Raw genomic sequence first — 15,778 nt, 5'->3', positions numbered from 1 at the left:
CCAATTAATACGCCTGTGGGAAATTGAAATTTTCTTTCAAATGATAAGATTAATTCCCTAATTGTGGCTGCACACACGGCCTCACACCGTTAATCTACGTCGGTAATAAGCCACTCATCTCAAAAAATGGTCTGGAGCCAAAGTGGACAGCGACTGATGGAAAGAATCCATGTCATAATGGACCCAATGAACCCGGAAGCTATGTGGAAGTGGTGGTACTCTGTCGCCACCTGCTGTAAATTTGCGATATGACAGTGTATACAGAATATGATTTTTATAGTGTACGGTTTACCCTTCCCCAAATTATTAAAATGGGTACTTAAAGGAAATATTCACGTGTACTCTCACTCAGTTTTTCTTTTACTTATTTTCTTCCCTGACTTCATCATGAACAACATGCAGCAATCCACCAATTCCATCCAGCACCTTCCATGCCAAAAGCCTTTTTACAAGAATGATCAGTCCAGCAAAAAAAAAAAATACTCGATCATCAAAAGCTTCGCCTTCACAAATAGTTTTGATTGATAGTCAGAGAGCCTGCGATTGACTGGCGACAGGTTCTAGATCACTCGTGACACTAGTGAGGAAAAGACATAAAATGGATGGATGGACTGTCAGAGAGGTACTAATTTACAAATGGTTGTATTTTGCAGTGTTGTAAAGCTGTGCCCATACACTTATAGTGACATGTTTTGAATACAGTATTTTTTTTCTTTATATGATGGGCAAAACTCTGAGTCTATGTCGTAGAACTGTAAATAAAAATAGAGTTGATTAAAACTAATCATGAAAGTTTTTCACAACCCATTTCATCATTTTGTTTACAGTGTGTAACATTTGCGCCTCTAGTGCATTTATAATATAACCAGACTGAAACAAATTAATCTCGACAACAACAGATGGGATGGTGACTCATTAAGGGAAAACAAATGAAATGTTTAATAGGATTTAAATATAAAAGTGGATAGTAAATGAAGAAACAAATGACTAAGTGCGGTATGTCAACTTAATTTTTATTCACATTTAACATGTTTGTGCAATGTCAGACAGCTAGTTTACGTTATACCCATGTTGACACAAAATAATCTGTTAAAAAGATAAATATTAGATTTCAGTGTAAAGCCTAGCGCACGCTCCTTTTTGTTAGCTGAGTTGCATCTCACATGCATGTAGAGCCTCACATTTGTTGCATGATAAAGACATGAAAAGTTGAGAATATATTTGGGATGATATTTCAGGATAAACCTAAAATATACTACACCTCTGAATTTAATTTGAATTTGTCAAATTTCACAAAAAGGTGCTTGAGCCATGAAGATTTCTAAGGACGTCTACTTTTATGACTCAATTTAGTTAAGCTCTAAATGCATTTTTGTGTAAATCTTAAATAACCTTTTATGAGCAGTATATCTGTTTTTGGAGCAATGTACTAGCGCTAGCCTCAGAGCCTGCCTACGTTAACTCGAGACAGGGAAAGTGCATAATTTCAAAATCAACATGACATTGATAAACATCCAGAACACGTGTTGAAAAGTCGTTTGTATGCATGTGTGTGTGCAAGACGATACAATATATGTGCGGATGTCACTAGGAACAAATCTGAGGTTAGCGTACAGATCAATGACTACGTCCACATAGGGATGGATGCCTTGAAGGTAAAGGTCTTACTGGTGCGTTTAGACAATGGAATTCACACCTCAGTTAACACACAGACTTGGAATTTGCGGATATCTTCACATGGCCGCAGAGGCGTCCGAGTCTTTGGGCCGGTGGTGCACGACGTGTTCCAACTGCCCGGAGTCCGAGACGTCGTAGCTAGTCTTGTACTTGGCGAGGATCTTCATCAGAGGGCGTAGCTTCAACCACCACTGCTCCTTGGGAATTCTGTGACTGTTGACACACATTATTTAATTTAGTGCAACCTTATCGTCAAGCACTGAAGAATTTATAAATCATACATAAAGTCCGTCTCCCCCTTGAGTTGGACCACTGGCTGGAAGACCAGCGCTCTACGGCGCATTCCTAGCAAGCAGCAACTGTCCTCAGTGTTAGCAAACACTCTGCCTGCAAAAAAAAATAACCTCATAGAAGTCAAAAATAGACTTGTCGTATTTATAGGCAGCGGCAGACAGTTAACGGTGGCAAAGGAACTGATGAGAGTAGACGTGACTACAAAGAGACAAAAGCAACATTGAGGAAAGCTACAAGAAATGGGCAAGTAACACATTGGTTTGAGCAATGAAGAGGTATTGTGGGAGCATGACACATACTGGTACAATGCCTGATGGAACAAACAAATACAGGAAGTGCTGATATGCAGACTTCCGTTGAATAATTCATTCTTAGTGTTTTCCTCCCTGATGACATCGTTAATGATAACTCTGCAATGTTATGATGTCATAGTTGTGACTGATTTAGCCAGGCAATGTACCGGTATAGTCTATTTATGAGTCAAAATGTAGTGGCTGGTGCTGAACGGACAGCGATATGGTGGCAAAATGGATGGGACAAAGTGACATGGAGCTAAAAAGGAGGAAGATGTCATGGAGCCATTTAAAAAAAAAAAATCAAAACATTATTTACCTTCATCTTATGTCATCCACCATGCGAATATGAAATAGATAAAAAAAAAAGAAATTTGGACCTGAGGTGGAATTTCAACGCATCATACTTCAATATGTTAACTGTGAGCTCAGGGATTTTTATTTTTATCGACAAACATTTGATATAAATGATCTATAAATAATTTCCTCTTGAGCGAATAAAAATACATCAAGATGCCAGGTGGAGCGACTCCATGACAGATCTCAATAAATACCACGCCTCACTGGGGAGGGAACATCGACTACTCTAGCATAGATCATTTTTTGAATAAGGAAGCACATTGTGGTCTCACCTTGTCTGAATGTCTCCACCAGCTTTTTGGTGACCCACTGCATCGCCTTGGCAGAGATCTTGGTCCCAAAGTTTCGATCAAACGGAGACGGAGCTCCTCCCTTTTAAGGCATTGAATTATTTCCAACAGAAATAGCAAACAGATGCGAAAGAGAAAACAAAGAAGCTAATGGTGCATCAGACACCAACTCTGTATTGCATATTTAAATATATGTATGTACTTGCTAGTTGCTGTCTTAATTCCCAAATGCGTTTTATTATTTTGTTTTCTGTATCGCCTCACTTGCTGCAGAGAAAAGCCAATGTCTCCTCTGGGATTCATCAAAAGAGTGTTTGATCCAGTTTTATCTGTGCTAATCTCAAGACGCACAAAGTGGGGGGAAAAAACAAAACAAAAACGCATCTGTGAGGAAACTGTTGACAAAAAAAAAAAAATGCAATCCCCAAATATAGAAGTTCATTCCTCCGGTGCTGCTCGGTTTAATGGCAGTTTTGAGAGCTTACCTGCTGCATGTGTCCCAGAACATTCTTCCTGCAGTCAAACACACCTTTCCCTTCTTCACTATACAGCTGGTAGATGAAGTCTGTGGTGTAGTTTTCATTAGAGTTCTCATTTCTAAAGAACAATAGGATAACTCGGTTAAGTGCACGAAACTTTTTTTTTTTTTTTTAGGTGGGTAGGTTAGTTTGCAATACCTGAGCACGAGGCCTCGCTGAATGCTTGTCTTCATTTTTTCCGTCAAGTGCTCAACATTAGCCTGCGGAAGGAAGATGAAAAATGTGAAATACAGATAGGCCTAATGAACAAATTTCCACAAACCCCCAAAAATTATTTATTTAATATTCTCCCACTTTTAAAGTACCGATTCATCATAATCTGTCAGTGCCGAGGAGAAATGTAAACTTACTATAATTACCCAGCTGTTCATTCTTTTGCTTGTTCTGACGCGTTAAAGATTTCCGACAAATTTGATTGGAGGAAAATGTATTCAATTATTTACTACTTTATCCCCCCGCTATTTACAAAGCCGATATCGAATCCATGAGTAATTGGGAGCACCCAAAAAGGAGATGATGGGTCACCTGCAGGTCCCTGATGTCAAAGGGCTCCTCGTAGATGTATGCGGCGTCCGCACCAGCAGCGAGACCCGCCACGGTAGCCAAGTAGCCACAGTAGCCCCCCATGGTCTCGATGATGAACACACGCCTTTTTGTCCCGCTGGCTGACTGCTTGATGCGGTCGCAAGTCTGATGCATGCATATATGCAACGTTAGCACGCTGGTCGTTATGTCAGAGTTGTTCCTAATTAAATATTTGTGCTGTTAAATATGCTAGTAGGCGAAAGGGAGGAGATATTTGGGTTTTTTTTTTTTTTTTTGCTTACATGGCATATTTGTTTGATGTTGGTTGATGATGGTGTGTGAATTAAACTAGTAAACCTCCAATACGCCAAATATTATTTTGTGGTCACGAAAATAAATTAAAATAAAAAACTATATAAGATTGCATTAATAAAAACTAATAATTCAAACCTTAAGCATAAAAATCCTTCAATTCTATTTAAAACAGCAAAATGTCAGCAGTTCAATGAATTTTTTTTTAATTTATGACAGTGATGTCATCTTTGCTGTTCACTGAACACCTGACAGTGTGTCAAGAATTTAACCGCCTTACCTCCACGATGGCATTGAGGGCCGTGTCGGCGCCAATACTTAGATCAGTACCCGGTACATTGTTACTTATGGTGGCAGGCAGCATACACATCGGGATGCAAAACTCCTCATAGGTAGCGCGTGCCTCATACAGCTGGAGCAGACTCTCAAGCGCCTGAAGCGGCAGCATTTAAATGTGTGTTAGAGCCAACTGAGAGAGGCGCATCCCTCTCTGTTTCGGAGAGGGTATCTGCCCTTCCGGCTCTTCCCGTGTGGCTGCCCTCCTTTTAGCACGGTGTGAAAATGGACATAAACGAGGGGAATGGAATGGCGTCAAGGAAAGGTGTGAAGAAGAGACGATCGGAGCATGATCGGTTCAATGTGGTGTCAAGTGAGCAACCGAGATGATGGTGTAATATAAGCTTTGAGATAGTCATCATAAAGAGTGAGGGAGCGAACGAGACAAGAAAATGGCAGATGGTAGCATCATCAAGACAGCCCATAATATTGATGGAAAATGTTTACGGTGAAATTGAGCAGATGTATTATAAAATTGGCATTTAGCGTGTATTGCGAGCCAAGACGAGATCATATACATGCTGTTGGGATGCAATTGGAGCACCTGAAACCATGCCTCCGCATTCCCACTATGCTACTTACCTGGGAATAAGTTTTCCCCCGATTGGAGAATTTATGTTTTTCTGGTTCTCTTTTTTTCATGCAAGGCTACAGCTGTTAGAAGCTAATTTTTATAGTAGTTTTTAAAGTGGCTAATTCTTCCAACAAATGCAAATTTTAAGTGTATTTGTTTGTGATGGGGAAATGAAGCTTCATGAACCAGTTGTATTTTTATGTTCAACATTGGACTGAAAGTATAGACTTTCCAACAGTGCCATCTAGAGGAGTCATAAAATACAACTGGTTCATGAAGCTTCGTTTCTGCATCAGTAGTATTTGGGTACTGCTCAGCTACTCTAGTTGCCAGGCCCATGACTTACAGTCGTAATGGCATTCAGAGCTGTGTCAGCTCCAATGCTGAGGTCTGAGCCTGGTATATTGTTGGAGACCGTGGCCGGGACCATGATCATGGGCACACAGAACTCCTCATACTTCCCGCGTGCCGTTAACAACTCCAGCAGCGACAGGAAGGCCTGCAGGGCAGAGCCGGGTGTTTTAGTGTTTGCGCTGGGTGGTGCTTTGAGGGGGACGGGGGGGGTTTGAGTGGGTGCTACTTGCCACAAGGAAGGGAAAAGACAAATGTGTAGGGGTGCCAAAGGGAGGAGCCAAGCCTATCACAACGGAAAGCAGCGAAAAAGACAGATACCACTCTACGTACATTTGAGTCTCGTTATCAGACACACAAACAAAATAGAACACACTTGCAAACATTTTACAAAAAAGCTGATGATACCTATATTATTGACTAAAATAAAATAACTATAAATAACCATGTTAAATGCCTAACTGGAAAAAGAAGCGGGTTGATGGGGATGAACAATAAATACCACAGCAATAAAAAAACAATCACATTTAGTGAGATAATTGTAATTATTAACAGTGAAGACCTTGAACATCAGCTTTCCTAAACATTTTGCCTAAGATTTCATTGATTTACAACTTTCATTTCTTTATGGCTGCACTCAAATCACCTTTCCTCATTGAAATAAATTGAAATGCTACCGTATTTTCCGCACTATAAGGCGCACCGGATTATAAGGCGGACTTTCAATGAATGGCCCATTTTAAAACTTTGTCCATATATAAGATATACATTTGGCCAGCGGGTCGGACTTTGGACACGCCTCCTGTAGTGGTTCAATATTGGTCTATATATAAGGCGCACCTGATTATAAGGCGCAGTGTCGGCTTTTGAACTGGAGGTTTTTAGGTGCGCCTTATAGTGCGGAAAATACGGTACTAATCTGTTTCAGTTTTTCCACAAAAAGTTGTTAAACATGTGTTAGTCTAAGGAAGGAAAAAAACGTTTTTAACATACCTCAAATCCACCAATGACCAGCAGTGCATTTATGTTGTGAGTTCGCATCTGCTCAGCAATTTTGCCAACATGCTTTGCAGGGAGTGTTCTAGAATAAAACAGAGGTCATGAATCTTAAATGCATCATCACGTCAATGGATGTCAATGTACATGCCTCATCTTTAAAGCAACATTCACACAAGTAATGATGACTTTACCTTTTTGTTCCCAAAAGAGATCCTCCCTGTCCTGTCCATCCTCCAACATCAGCCCATTTAATCTCCTTAATCTGAAGGGAAGACAGGAGCAACACGTGTTGTAACTAGTTCCATGACTTTTGTCCTTCTGATTGCTGTAGTCTGTGGCATATAAAACATTTCCTCCTTGGGGTCACGGTGTTAAATGAAAAGGGATTTTCTGGCACACTTTCTTTTACCACAAGGGGGGAAGGTAGTGGACCTGTAGAGCACTGAAGTAGAGAAATCTATTACTCTCGGCTGGTCTCATTTTCTTCGGGTCAATTGGAGCAGCCAGTTTTCAGATAGCACAGAGTGCACATGGGATGTTTAACTAACCAGTGGTATTGGAGACAGTTTGGTGAAGATAAATGGTCACATTGTTCATTATGTGCTGGCCTTTGAGGAAGCCCGAGTTGGCCGTCGAGGGAATTAAGGTTAGTGATCGTGAAAAGGTCAGGATAGGATGGAGAAAAAAAAAAAAGAAGAAAAAGTGATGTGCACTGGTTTTAACAGTCAAGGAACAGGCAAAAAAACTAGATATAGAGCAGATAACGCTGGTCAGCAGCAAATTTTGGATTTTATGAGTCCGTCTACATATTTTTGACGCAGAATTAAAATGTCTACATTTTTCCAACATCAAGTGTTTGAGATTTTTAGGTTTTGTTTTTAAATTTCACCCATAAAGATTCCCGCAATTAAAAAAAATACTTTCTCTAATTTAAAAAAATAAAATAAAATCACCTTTACATCTGTCTTGTTTCTACTTATACTTTAGCAAACTAAATCTCCTTATTTTCACAATTCGGTATGTTATTCCATGGGGACCTCTATTGGACAAATTTAATATTACAACTGGTTTAAGCAGAACAAAAAGGGAGTGGAAGTGATGAAACTTATTTTTGTGTAATCGAGGCAGATTAATTAACATACTATTAACAATTCAACTTTTATTGCAACTCTAGTGTGATGGATTGTGAGAAAATGACTGGCAAGCATTCCAGTACTTACCTGGCCTTTGTAGAAGCCCTCAAAGCCGTCACTGACGGCAAACATTTTATGCCCCTCCGAGATGCCCACCCTGACAGCTGACCGGACGGCCGCATTCATTCCCGCCGCGGGTGCGCCCACATTCAACACCGCCACATTAAAATTGCTCTGCCGACATAAGAATCACAGCAAAAAAAAATCCCATCATCAGAACCAAAACGAGCTCTTAAAATTTAAGTTCTGGAGCTACAGTATATCAGCAAGTTTGTTGTAACAGTGAACAGCCAGACACTGGAGAAGGAATCAATAAACGCATCATGTTCTGCTCCGAGGTACACGCTCCAACTGCCTTGATCATTACCGCAGATGCCGGCGTGTCCCTGATGGGAACGCCACAGCACGAGGCAGGTCGTGCTGCCTGCACACTTGACTGATTTTCTGTCCTGAGCTGCCTCCATAGCGAGGCCTAGCAGCAGGGCTGCAACGGCCCATTGGGGAGATCAGCACGGCTCAACCCTCGGCATGGAGTGAAGATGTCTTGTGTCACCCCGGCTCTTCTCACAGAGCGCATTACTGCTTAAATTGCTGACTAAAAACATGTTGGCGTGTGCTATTGTGTTAGCGACAATAGCAGGTCAGGACAAATTGTTGTGACTTACAATGGGCAGTTCAGACTCTGGTTTACGATGAGCAAGCAATTTGTACGTCTTCAGGTTGTTCTCAAAACTCCTGCAGGAGCAAAAAACAATGTTAAGTCTCATTTATCTATTTTCTATGGTCTTATCTTAGTCAGGGTCACAGGAATTGCTAAGGAGCAAAGTCAAGATGGTCAGGGCAACTATTCCAACCTGTGTTTGTTTCAAATGCATTTTTGATAATAATTATTTTATGTCTTACCTGCCACGGAGCTTAACTGCTTCTTCAAACTTTTTTTCATCCATTGCCTTTTGCACCTCTTGAGTCTAAGGGGAAATAGCAAGATAGAGTCATAATCCCAAATGATTGTGTATCCAGGTGTCTCTTCAACAAACATTCAATATTGTTGAGTGGGGCAGTCATATCTTTTTTTTTTTTTTTGCCAGTTCAATGTAATACCTACCATCTGTACACATTCCATCAGAGGCAAGCGCACTGATTGGTTACCGCTTAGAGACACAACACACGCTGGCGTATTGGCTGTGGTCTCCAGCAGGGCGAGAACAGCCTCCACGCCCATTCGGCTGGCCTGCATCAACAAAAATGTTGCGTAATCAACACAGCATAATGCTGCAAAAAGTTCTGACCCAGCGTGAAAATTATATTTATGGCACTCGAGTAAAAATAAAGCCAAGATCTTGATACAGTTGAGCGGGAGAAGGGAGGGGAGGGGGGGGGGGGGGTGATGATAAGGTCTTGCATACGCTGTTAATCTGTTCATGGGTTTAACCTGAGGCTACTTCTCCTCAGACACACTTGGATTAAATAGATAATACCCTGTTGTGACCGATTCTGTGAAAAGGTGGAGTTGATGTGAGCTGTAGCAGGCTGAATTTCTAGTCGAGTATATAAATGATTAGAAAAGCAACTATTGGTGTATTGAACATACCAGGATACGATCAAAAGCAGAAGGGGTCCCTCCTCGCTGGACGTGACCCAGGATTGTCACACGTGTGTCAAAACCCAAACATTTGACAACAAGCTGGCGGGGTATGAAATGCAGAAAATATTATTTTAAAATGATATCTAAAAGAAATTGTAATTGTAAAATTAAGCAAGACATCCATTTATGCAACAACACAGGCGCTAAAACACAATAAATCCCAATAAAAAAAAAAATTGAAGAAAAGGGGAAACAACAAAGCACAAGCAAGCCATTCTAATTTTTCAGTCATGTTAGTCATGTGCAGGGCGTGGGGGACCAAAGACATCAAACTGGAAACACATATTTGGATGCAACAATAATAGTGCAGGGTCAGGGAGAGAGCCAACAATAATGCGAAGAGTTTTTTTTTGCATTAATGCCGCTACGTTTTACAACATGTTGAGTGGTGACCTACTAATTCCATGTAGTAAGAATAAAATTAGCAGCCGTCGTAGCGGCGGCAATATCAGTGGTGAAAAGGGGTCTTACCCTACGAGAGTGTCGGACAGAGCATTCCAGAAACACAGCAACAAAGTCAAAGCCACATAAGGGCAGCAACAAAGTAGTAGAGGTCACATAGGAGGCAGTCGGAGGTCAAACGGGTGGAACGTGCCCACCACGCTGTACTTACATCCTTAATACAGTCAGTAGTAATTGCCTTGTTGTTACGGTCAATCGCCCCTTCGGCCACTATTATGATATTCAGCCGTTTCATCCCTGCACGATTCTTCAGGTGTGGACGGAGAGACAGCATGACAGAAAAATTGGGAATGAGGCTGTGACATGGGCTTTCAGAAGCACAGGGACCAGACAGTGCCTTGTCATGACAGTTTTCTCATCTGCATTCCCGCTATTAAATCGCGGGTTTACGCAAGATCTTGTATCTCATCTGATTCCCAGCGGTCAAGGCTCCATGCTTCTGGCTTCCCCTTTTTTTTTTTTTGCATGAAAGTACTCACATCCTTGACAATACTAGATGTTATGGGCTTCCCGTGCCTATCAATGGCTCCTTCTGCCACTATGATTATATTCAGCCTTGTGCCCCTGGAACGGGTCTGTGTCATAACAACAATATCATTTCCCCAGTAAAATTCATTATAACACTGAAAAAAGTGGATTTTTTTTTTTTTTTTTTGGAGTGTGTTGCAATATTTAACATGTGGGTGTTACCGCGGACAGTTTTTGACACATCTTCTCTTCCCAGCCATCTTCTGGGGGCATCTCAGGGATTAACACCCAGTCTGCCCCACAAGCCAGGGCACTAACCAAGGCCAGGTAGCTAAAATAACAGAATTGGAGATTTTGTGTGCTGTATAAATTATAATAGCAATTTTTCTACTAACATGAATAAATCTTACCCGCAGTGTCTGCCCATTACTTCTAAAACAAAAGTCCTCTGGTGACTGAAAAATAACACAAAGGATTACCAGTTCACCCAATTCGCAAAATATGCAAAAGCCCCAAAACCGAAAGCGACATTCCATTCCCAGTTCTCACCTCTGTGCCGTTGTCATAATTGCATCCACCACCTCGATGATTCGGTGCAGAGCGGAATCTGTGCCTATTGTCATATCGGTTCCACAGAAGTCGTTATCAATGGAGCCCACCATGCCGACAATGTGAAGGGCAGAGTAAGTCTCAACGGACTGGCGTTCGATAGAACCTGAAAAAGGAGAAGTACGCCAAATAAAACATCCCTCCATCTTTTCCAGTGTATTTCCAAAATAGTTTGTTGCCATAATAGCTCCGAGTGATGGAAACTGCTGAGTAAAATATTTCGGGTTTGGTCTGCTTCTTTAAAAATAACACGTCTTTCAGTTGAACGGGGAATATTGATTGTCTGCCCCAGTACCTTGCTCTACTAGTTCCGCTAGCAGTCCACTCCATTCCTCCCTGAAGAGGTTGGCTCCCGTCAGGCTGCCATCTCCACCAATCACGCACAGGTTGGTGATGCCGAGCTTTACCAAGTTAAGAGCAGCCTTCAGGCGTCCTTCATGGGTGCGGAAATCTTTGCAGCGGGCACTGCCGATAACCGTCCCACCCTGATAATTAAAAAAAAAAAAAGTGACCTCACGAGATCCATACTTGCAATTAACCATTTTTTTTTTACGTACCACTTGAAGCATGCTGGACACACTTTCCCATGTGGCCTCGATTATATTCTCCCCACCATCCACCATACCTTGATAGCCCTGGTTAAAAAGAAAATGGAAAGTTGCTGTACAAATGAATCATTAAGCAAAGATCACATATTTATAAACTTCTAATCTTATCTTTACACATTCTTCTGCCTTAAGTTTCCAAATACCTGAGTGGGAGAAATCTTTAAAACGAGGCATGAAGGCAGTTATATAACAAACGCTGAGCAAGGAGGCCCCATGACACACACACAGACGGGTGGGAACAAAGACTGTGTGTGCCAAGTGCGGCCTCCTGTGTGACAGTAACTAGCCAGTCCTTAACAAATCACGCAACTTGGTTCTCTCAGATTCCACATACTGACTCACCTCACGAATGAAATAAACTTTTGCTCCTACATATGTGCCCATTCGAACCACAGCACGCACAGCTGCATTCATCCCTGGAATGAAAATAAAAACAAACATTGTTTATATTAAAGCAGAGTTCATCTAAGATTGCACAGTGCATGAGCCAAATTGTCTCCTGAGAGATAAATTAAATATATCATAGTCCTGTATTTTGTTTGTATTTAACAGTTTGTTTTTCCAGGATATTTTTGTCCTCTCGCTTTGGCCAGTAACCATTTTTGGGCAAAATTCCTTCAAGGCTCCTCCTCCAGTCTCTTGTGGTCAATTCAAATGAACTCAGTAACCAGTTAGTTGCCGCTCTGTGACTTGAATGTCAATGGCAGGTTTAGCAAACACTAACACAGCGAGGGAAATGAATGCTTGCGGCCACACAGGAAAGAGGGGAGACTGTCGGAAATAAACAATCAGGCAGGAAGTTTTCCCAACAGGAATTGGCTGGAGACGTAGTTACTAAGCAACCCAGGGGCCATTGAAGCAGAAAAGGAGAAATTAGATAGTTCAAGCTTTGTGGGAAAACCAGTCGCCATAGTGCAACTGGTAGGTTAGGGTTTCCCGTTATGCATGAATGACACTTAATGGGTGAAAGGACCAAGCCAAAGCGACATAATGCCTTCTGACATGGCCGTTCAGCTCTTGTCCAGGCATGCATATCCTCTTTTTTTTTCTGTCCAGCTAAGCTAGAGGGCTGACAAGAACTTATCAGCAAGCAGCACATTGCAACTGTTATATCTGCAATGCAGAGAATTTAATCCTAGATGAAGCTTGATGTCAATTTCTATGTACAGTAGATTTTTCAGGTATCTGAACTTTACTTGTCATTTTTTTCTGACAACCTTTAATGTTCAGAAGCAGTTATATATATGATGATCATTTGTGTGCACCTCACATCATTTAATAAATATTTTAACTGCAGAAGCAATAGGATTTGTGATGATTATAATTGTTTTGGAAATTGATTTTTACATGCAAATTGGTTCTGCAATTGCAGTTAATTCTAAGAGTTACGGTATTTAGTAGATCACGTGATCAGGGTTTCCTCTCTGACGTCAGAGAGCCGGGATGTATGCGGTACATCACGTACACAGGATGAGGTCGTTCCACATCAAGCCCACTTAGGGACTGCAAACCTCAAGTGAAATCTACTAGGAAACCTCAATATTGACTTTGCATTTTTTTTTTGATTATTTTGTTTATTTTCCACGTCACGATGTTGATGGAATAAGAAGGCGACCGCAACAAGCCACAATGTTGAATGTAAAAACATTACGGGTGAAAATGCCTGACTGCTTTGCATTCATAATATTCCATGACCTTGAAATTCCTGAGTTGTCATTGTGAGACACAAAAAATGTCAACAATAGCAGAATATGTCACGTTAGCATACTACCCAGAGGCACTCTAGAATGAATGAGGGAAACGTTATATTTGCTGCTTGTTTTTTGCAGCGCAATAGTTTATGCATATAATTCCATAATTCCATGGGGGTGTGTTTTAACATAAAGCGGTTTAACATGGCTACACTGTCATTTGTAATACTGCACGGTATTTACTGTACACAACAGTACCTTGAGCATCCCCTCCGCTAGTCAGCACGGCGATGGCTTTCCCAGCTCCAGAGAGGTTCTCAAAGAATATCTTCTTGGTATCTGGCTGCGCCATGTTCACGGTTTATACTTGAATTCCGATGCAACCGATGCAATAATACGAAATGATGAGGATTTTATAGAATTGTGCCGAAATGACCGTGAAGGGCAGCAGACTACCGCCCCCTCTCCTTCTCCCTGTTCCGCATCTATTTGCTCATTTGCATAGCTCGAATGACAGTGGGGGTGATCGACCCTTTTGTCAGCCAATCAAATTTCGAGTCCAGCCTCCTCTTTGGGGTGTTAACCAATAGAAAGAAGGCTGGCCGGATAGCGTTGGCGATTACTTTGACGCTCCTTGATGACAGGATTGGCCGTTATTATTTCACAATAATGTCTATCAAAACATTCAAAAACTTGATTTAACGAGAAATAATAACCACTGAGACCGAGGTATTTTTTTCTAAGTGTGATCTGGCAAAAAACATAGAACACAATTCACATCCCAACACTGACATGAATTACTATCATGGATAACATGATAGTTCATTGCAGTAATTTGACCACAAGAGGGCAGCACACACCAACTCTGAATAAGAAAAGCACTACAATACGGTTGTATATTTGCGGGAGTGTGGGGTGGTGAATGGAAATAAAGATTAATAATTGGCATGTTTATATATTTTTCAACGATGGACTGAATTTTGCAGAAGCCAAAGTTATTTCAAATGCAAGTACAAGCTTTAAATGTGTCGTCTTTGGCCAAATACAACAAGTTGCGCTCCAATTTATTTAGCTTTGCATTTCCCCTAACGAATTGCGCTTTCTCGCCAATAGATGGCAATGTTTCTCAAAGTTTTTTGACTGTTTTTCTCACTTGCTACAGTTTTAAGACATTTCCACAAAAACAAAAATGTTGTGATCACCTTTTTCTCAACTATCCCATATTTCAAGTGAACATTGTAAAAAATCTAATTGGGGAAAAAAACAATGGAATAATTTCAGTTTGAATTGCCCAACCCTGCAGTGTATTTGGTGTTCTCTAATTGGATAAAAACAAATAACACGTGGTGTAGAAAATTGTTGTATGACAGGCATTATAATGGTTCATTCTGAATGAATCAGGTATGTGTCCACAAAATTGGCAATTCCAGTCCTCAAGGGGGCGGTGTTATCCAACTTCTGCAGACCTTGCTTATTATCTGACCATTTGAATCAGGTGTTTTGCAACAGGGAGACATATGCATAAAACATGCAGGACATTGGCCCTTCAGGACCGAAATTGCCCAACCCTGCAATAAGGTAATATCGACGGTAATACATTTCATGAACATCAAACCTGCGCAATGTCAATAAATGCAGGTTCATCTTCTATCTCATTCTAACCATATTGACATTCATGAAACCTGTCCCAGTTGCCAAAGGGTAACCTCGCGTGTTTTCAAATGACATTTCCTGCTTGTAATTGAGTGCCACAAACCTGATCTCTAATGCATTGTGCAGTTGTAACTTGTCTCCCAAGGGAAATCATGTCCCAATTTCACTGGGATTGTGCAATTGGCTCACATTGATTGTTTGCTTATTGGCTTGGAGTTGTCATTCAGATTAGTCCTTTATGATGGGGTTGGGTTTGCACAGCTGCTATGATCCAGAGGGAGGAAATTAAACCAACTCGACATGATGTTTATTGAAGATTGATAATGTCTTCTTTCTACCCTGTTTGGGTTGACATTAAATAAAAAGTGATGCCAATACAAAGAGACTGTATAAGGTCAAGAAATGGCATAAAAGTAGTGAACAGATTTCTTTGCTGGGGTGTTTGCCACACGGGAACAAACGAATAGACTCCAGAGGGCCTTGAGATGCTGATTAATGAAATTGAGGAGGACAAAAAGAGATGTGAGAGGTGTCGGAGGCTACCCACAATTCCTCGCCGCTTTTCTTGATTGTCCTAATCACCCCATTGTCCATCAACACTTTGAGTCTGAGATTCTGAAGAAAAGTGACGTAAGGAAATCACCCAAAAAAAGCTAAACCCCTCTGCACCATTACCCCCAGTTTTTCCAGCGCGGTTCACGTGTCATCCATCTCGCTCACTTTAATGGCAGCCTTGTAATTATTTCGATGATTATGTGTTGCAAGCCATTTAGCATGCTCAATGACACATGTTTAATTTATTTGCTGCTAAGGCTTCTCATAGAAGGCTAGAAGTGGCGCTGCAAGTGGAGCATAGCTGTGGCAAAATTGTATGATAAATGGCTGCTGTTGATATAGCA

The 15,778-nt window shown here is 41.1% G+C and overlaps 1 protein-coding gene across 6 annotated transcripts; it reads right to left on the bottom strand.

The window, feature by feature from the left end:
- Positions 1–992: 992 nt before the first annotated feature.
- On the bottom strand, positions 993–13,726 carry pfkpa (phosphofructokinase, platelet a). Of its 6 annotated transcripts, XM_068648764.1 has the most exons (23): positions 13,485–13,726; positions 11,878–11,951; positions 11,485–11,562; positions 11,223–11,412; positions 10,868–11,033; positions 10,729–10,773; positions 10,541–10,649; positions 10,002–10,097; positions 9,335–9,427; positions 8,849–8,974; positions 8,647–8,711; positions 8,409–8,478; positions 7,771–7,917; positions 6,742–6,812; positions 6,545–6,632; positions 5,547–5,699; positions 4,571–4,723; positions 3,979–4,143; positions 3,592–3,653; positions 3,400–3,511; positions 2,897–2,996; positions 1,959–2,064; positions 993–1,890 (listed from the first exon to the last, which is right to left on the bottom strand). In XM_068648764.1, the coding sequence occupies exons 1-23, from the start codon at positions 13,576–13,578 to the stop codon at positions 1,734–1,736; spliced, it is 2,520 nt and encodes an 839-aa protein (XP_068504865.1). In that variant the 5' UTR covers positions 13,579–13,726; the 3' UTR covers positions 993–1,733. The 6 variants fall into 6 exon arrangements, with proteins under 6 accessions (XP_068504865.1, XP_049605094.1, XP_049605090.1 ...); XM_049749137.1 differs by lacking the exons at positions 4,571–4,723; positions 10,002–10,097 and adding an exon at positions 10,330–10,425; XM_049749133.1 differs by lacking the exons at positions 5,547–5,699; positions 10,002–10,097 and adding an exon at positions 10,330–10,425.
- Between the last annotated feature and the right edge of the window lie 2,052 nt (positions 13,727–15,778).

The sequence above is a fragment of the Syngnathus scovelli genome, chromosome 18 (assembly GCF_024217435.2).
Source record: "Syngnathus scovelli strain Florida chromosome 18, RoL_Ssco_1.2, whole genome shotgun sequence".
NCBI lineage: Eukaryota > Metazoa > Chordata > Actinopteri > Syngnathiformes > Syngnathidae > Syngnathus > Syngnathus scovelli.
Note: the sequence above shows the minus strand (reverse complement) of the source record. Positions and strands in the feature narration are given on the sequence as shown.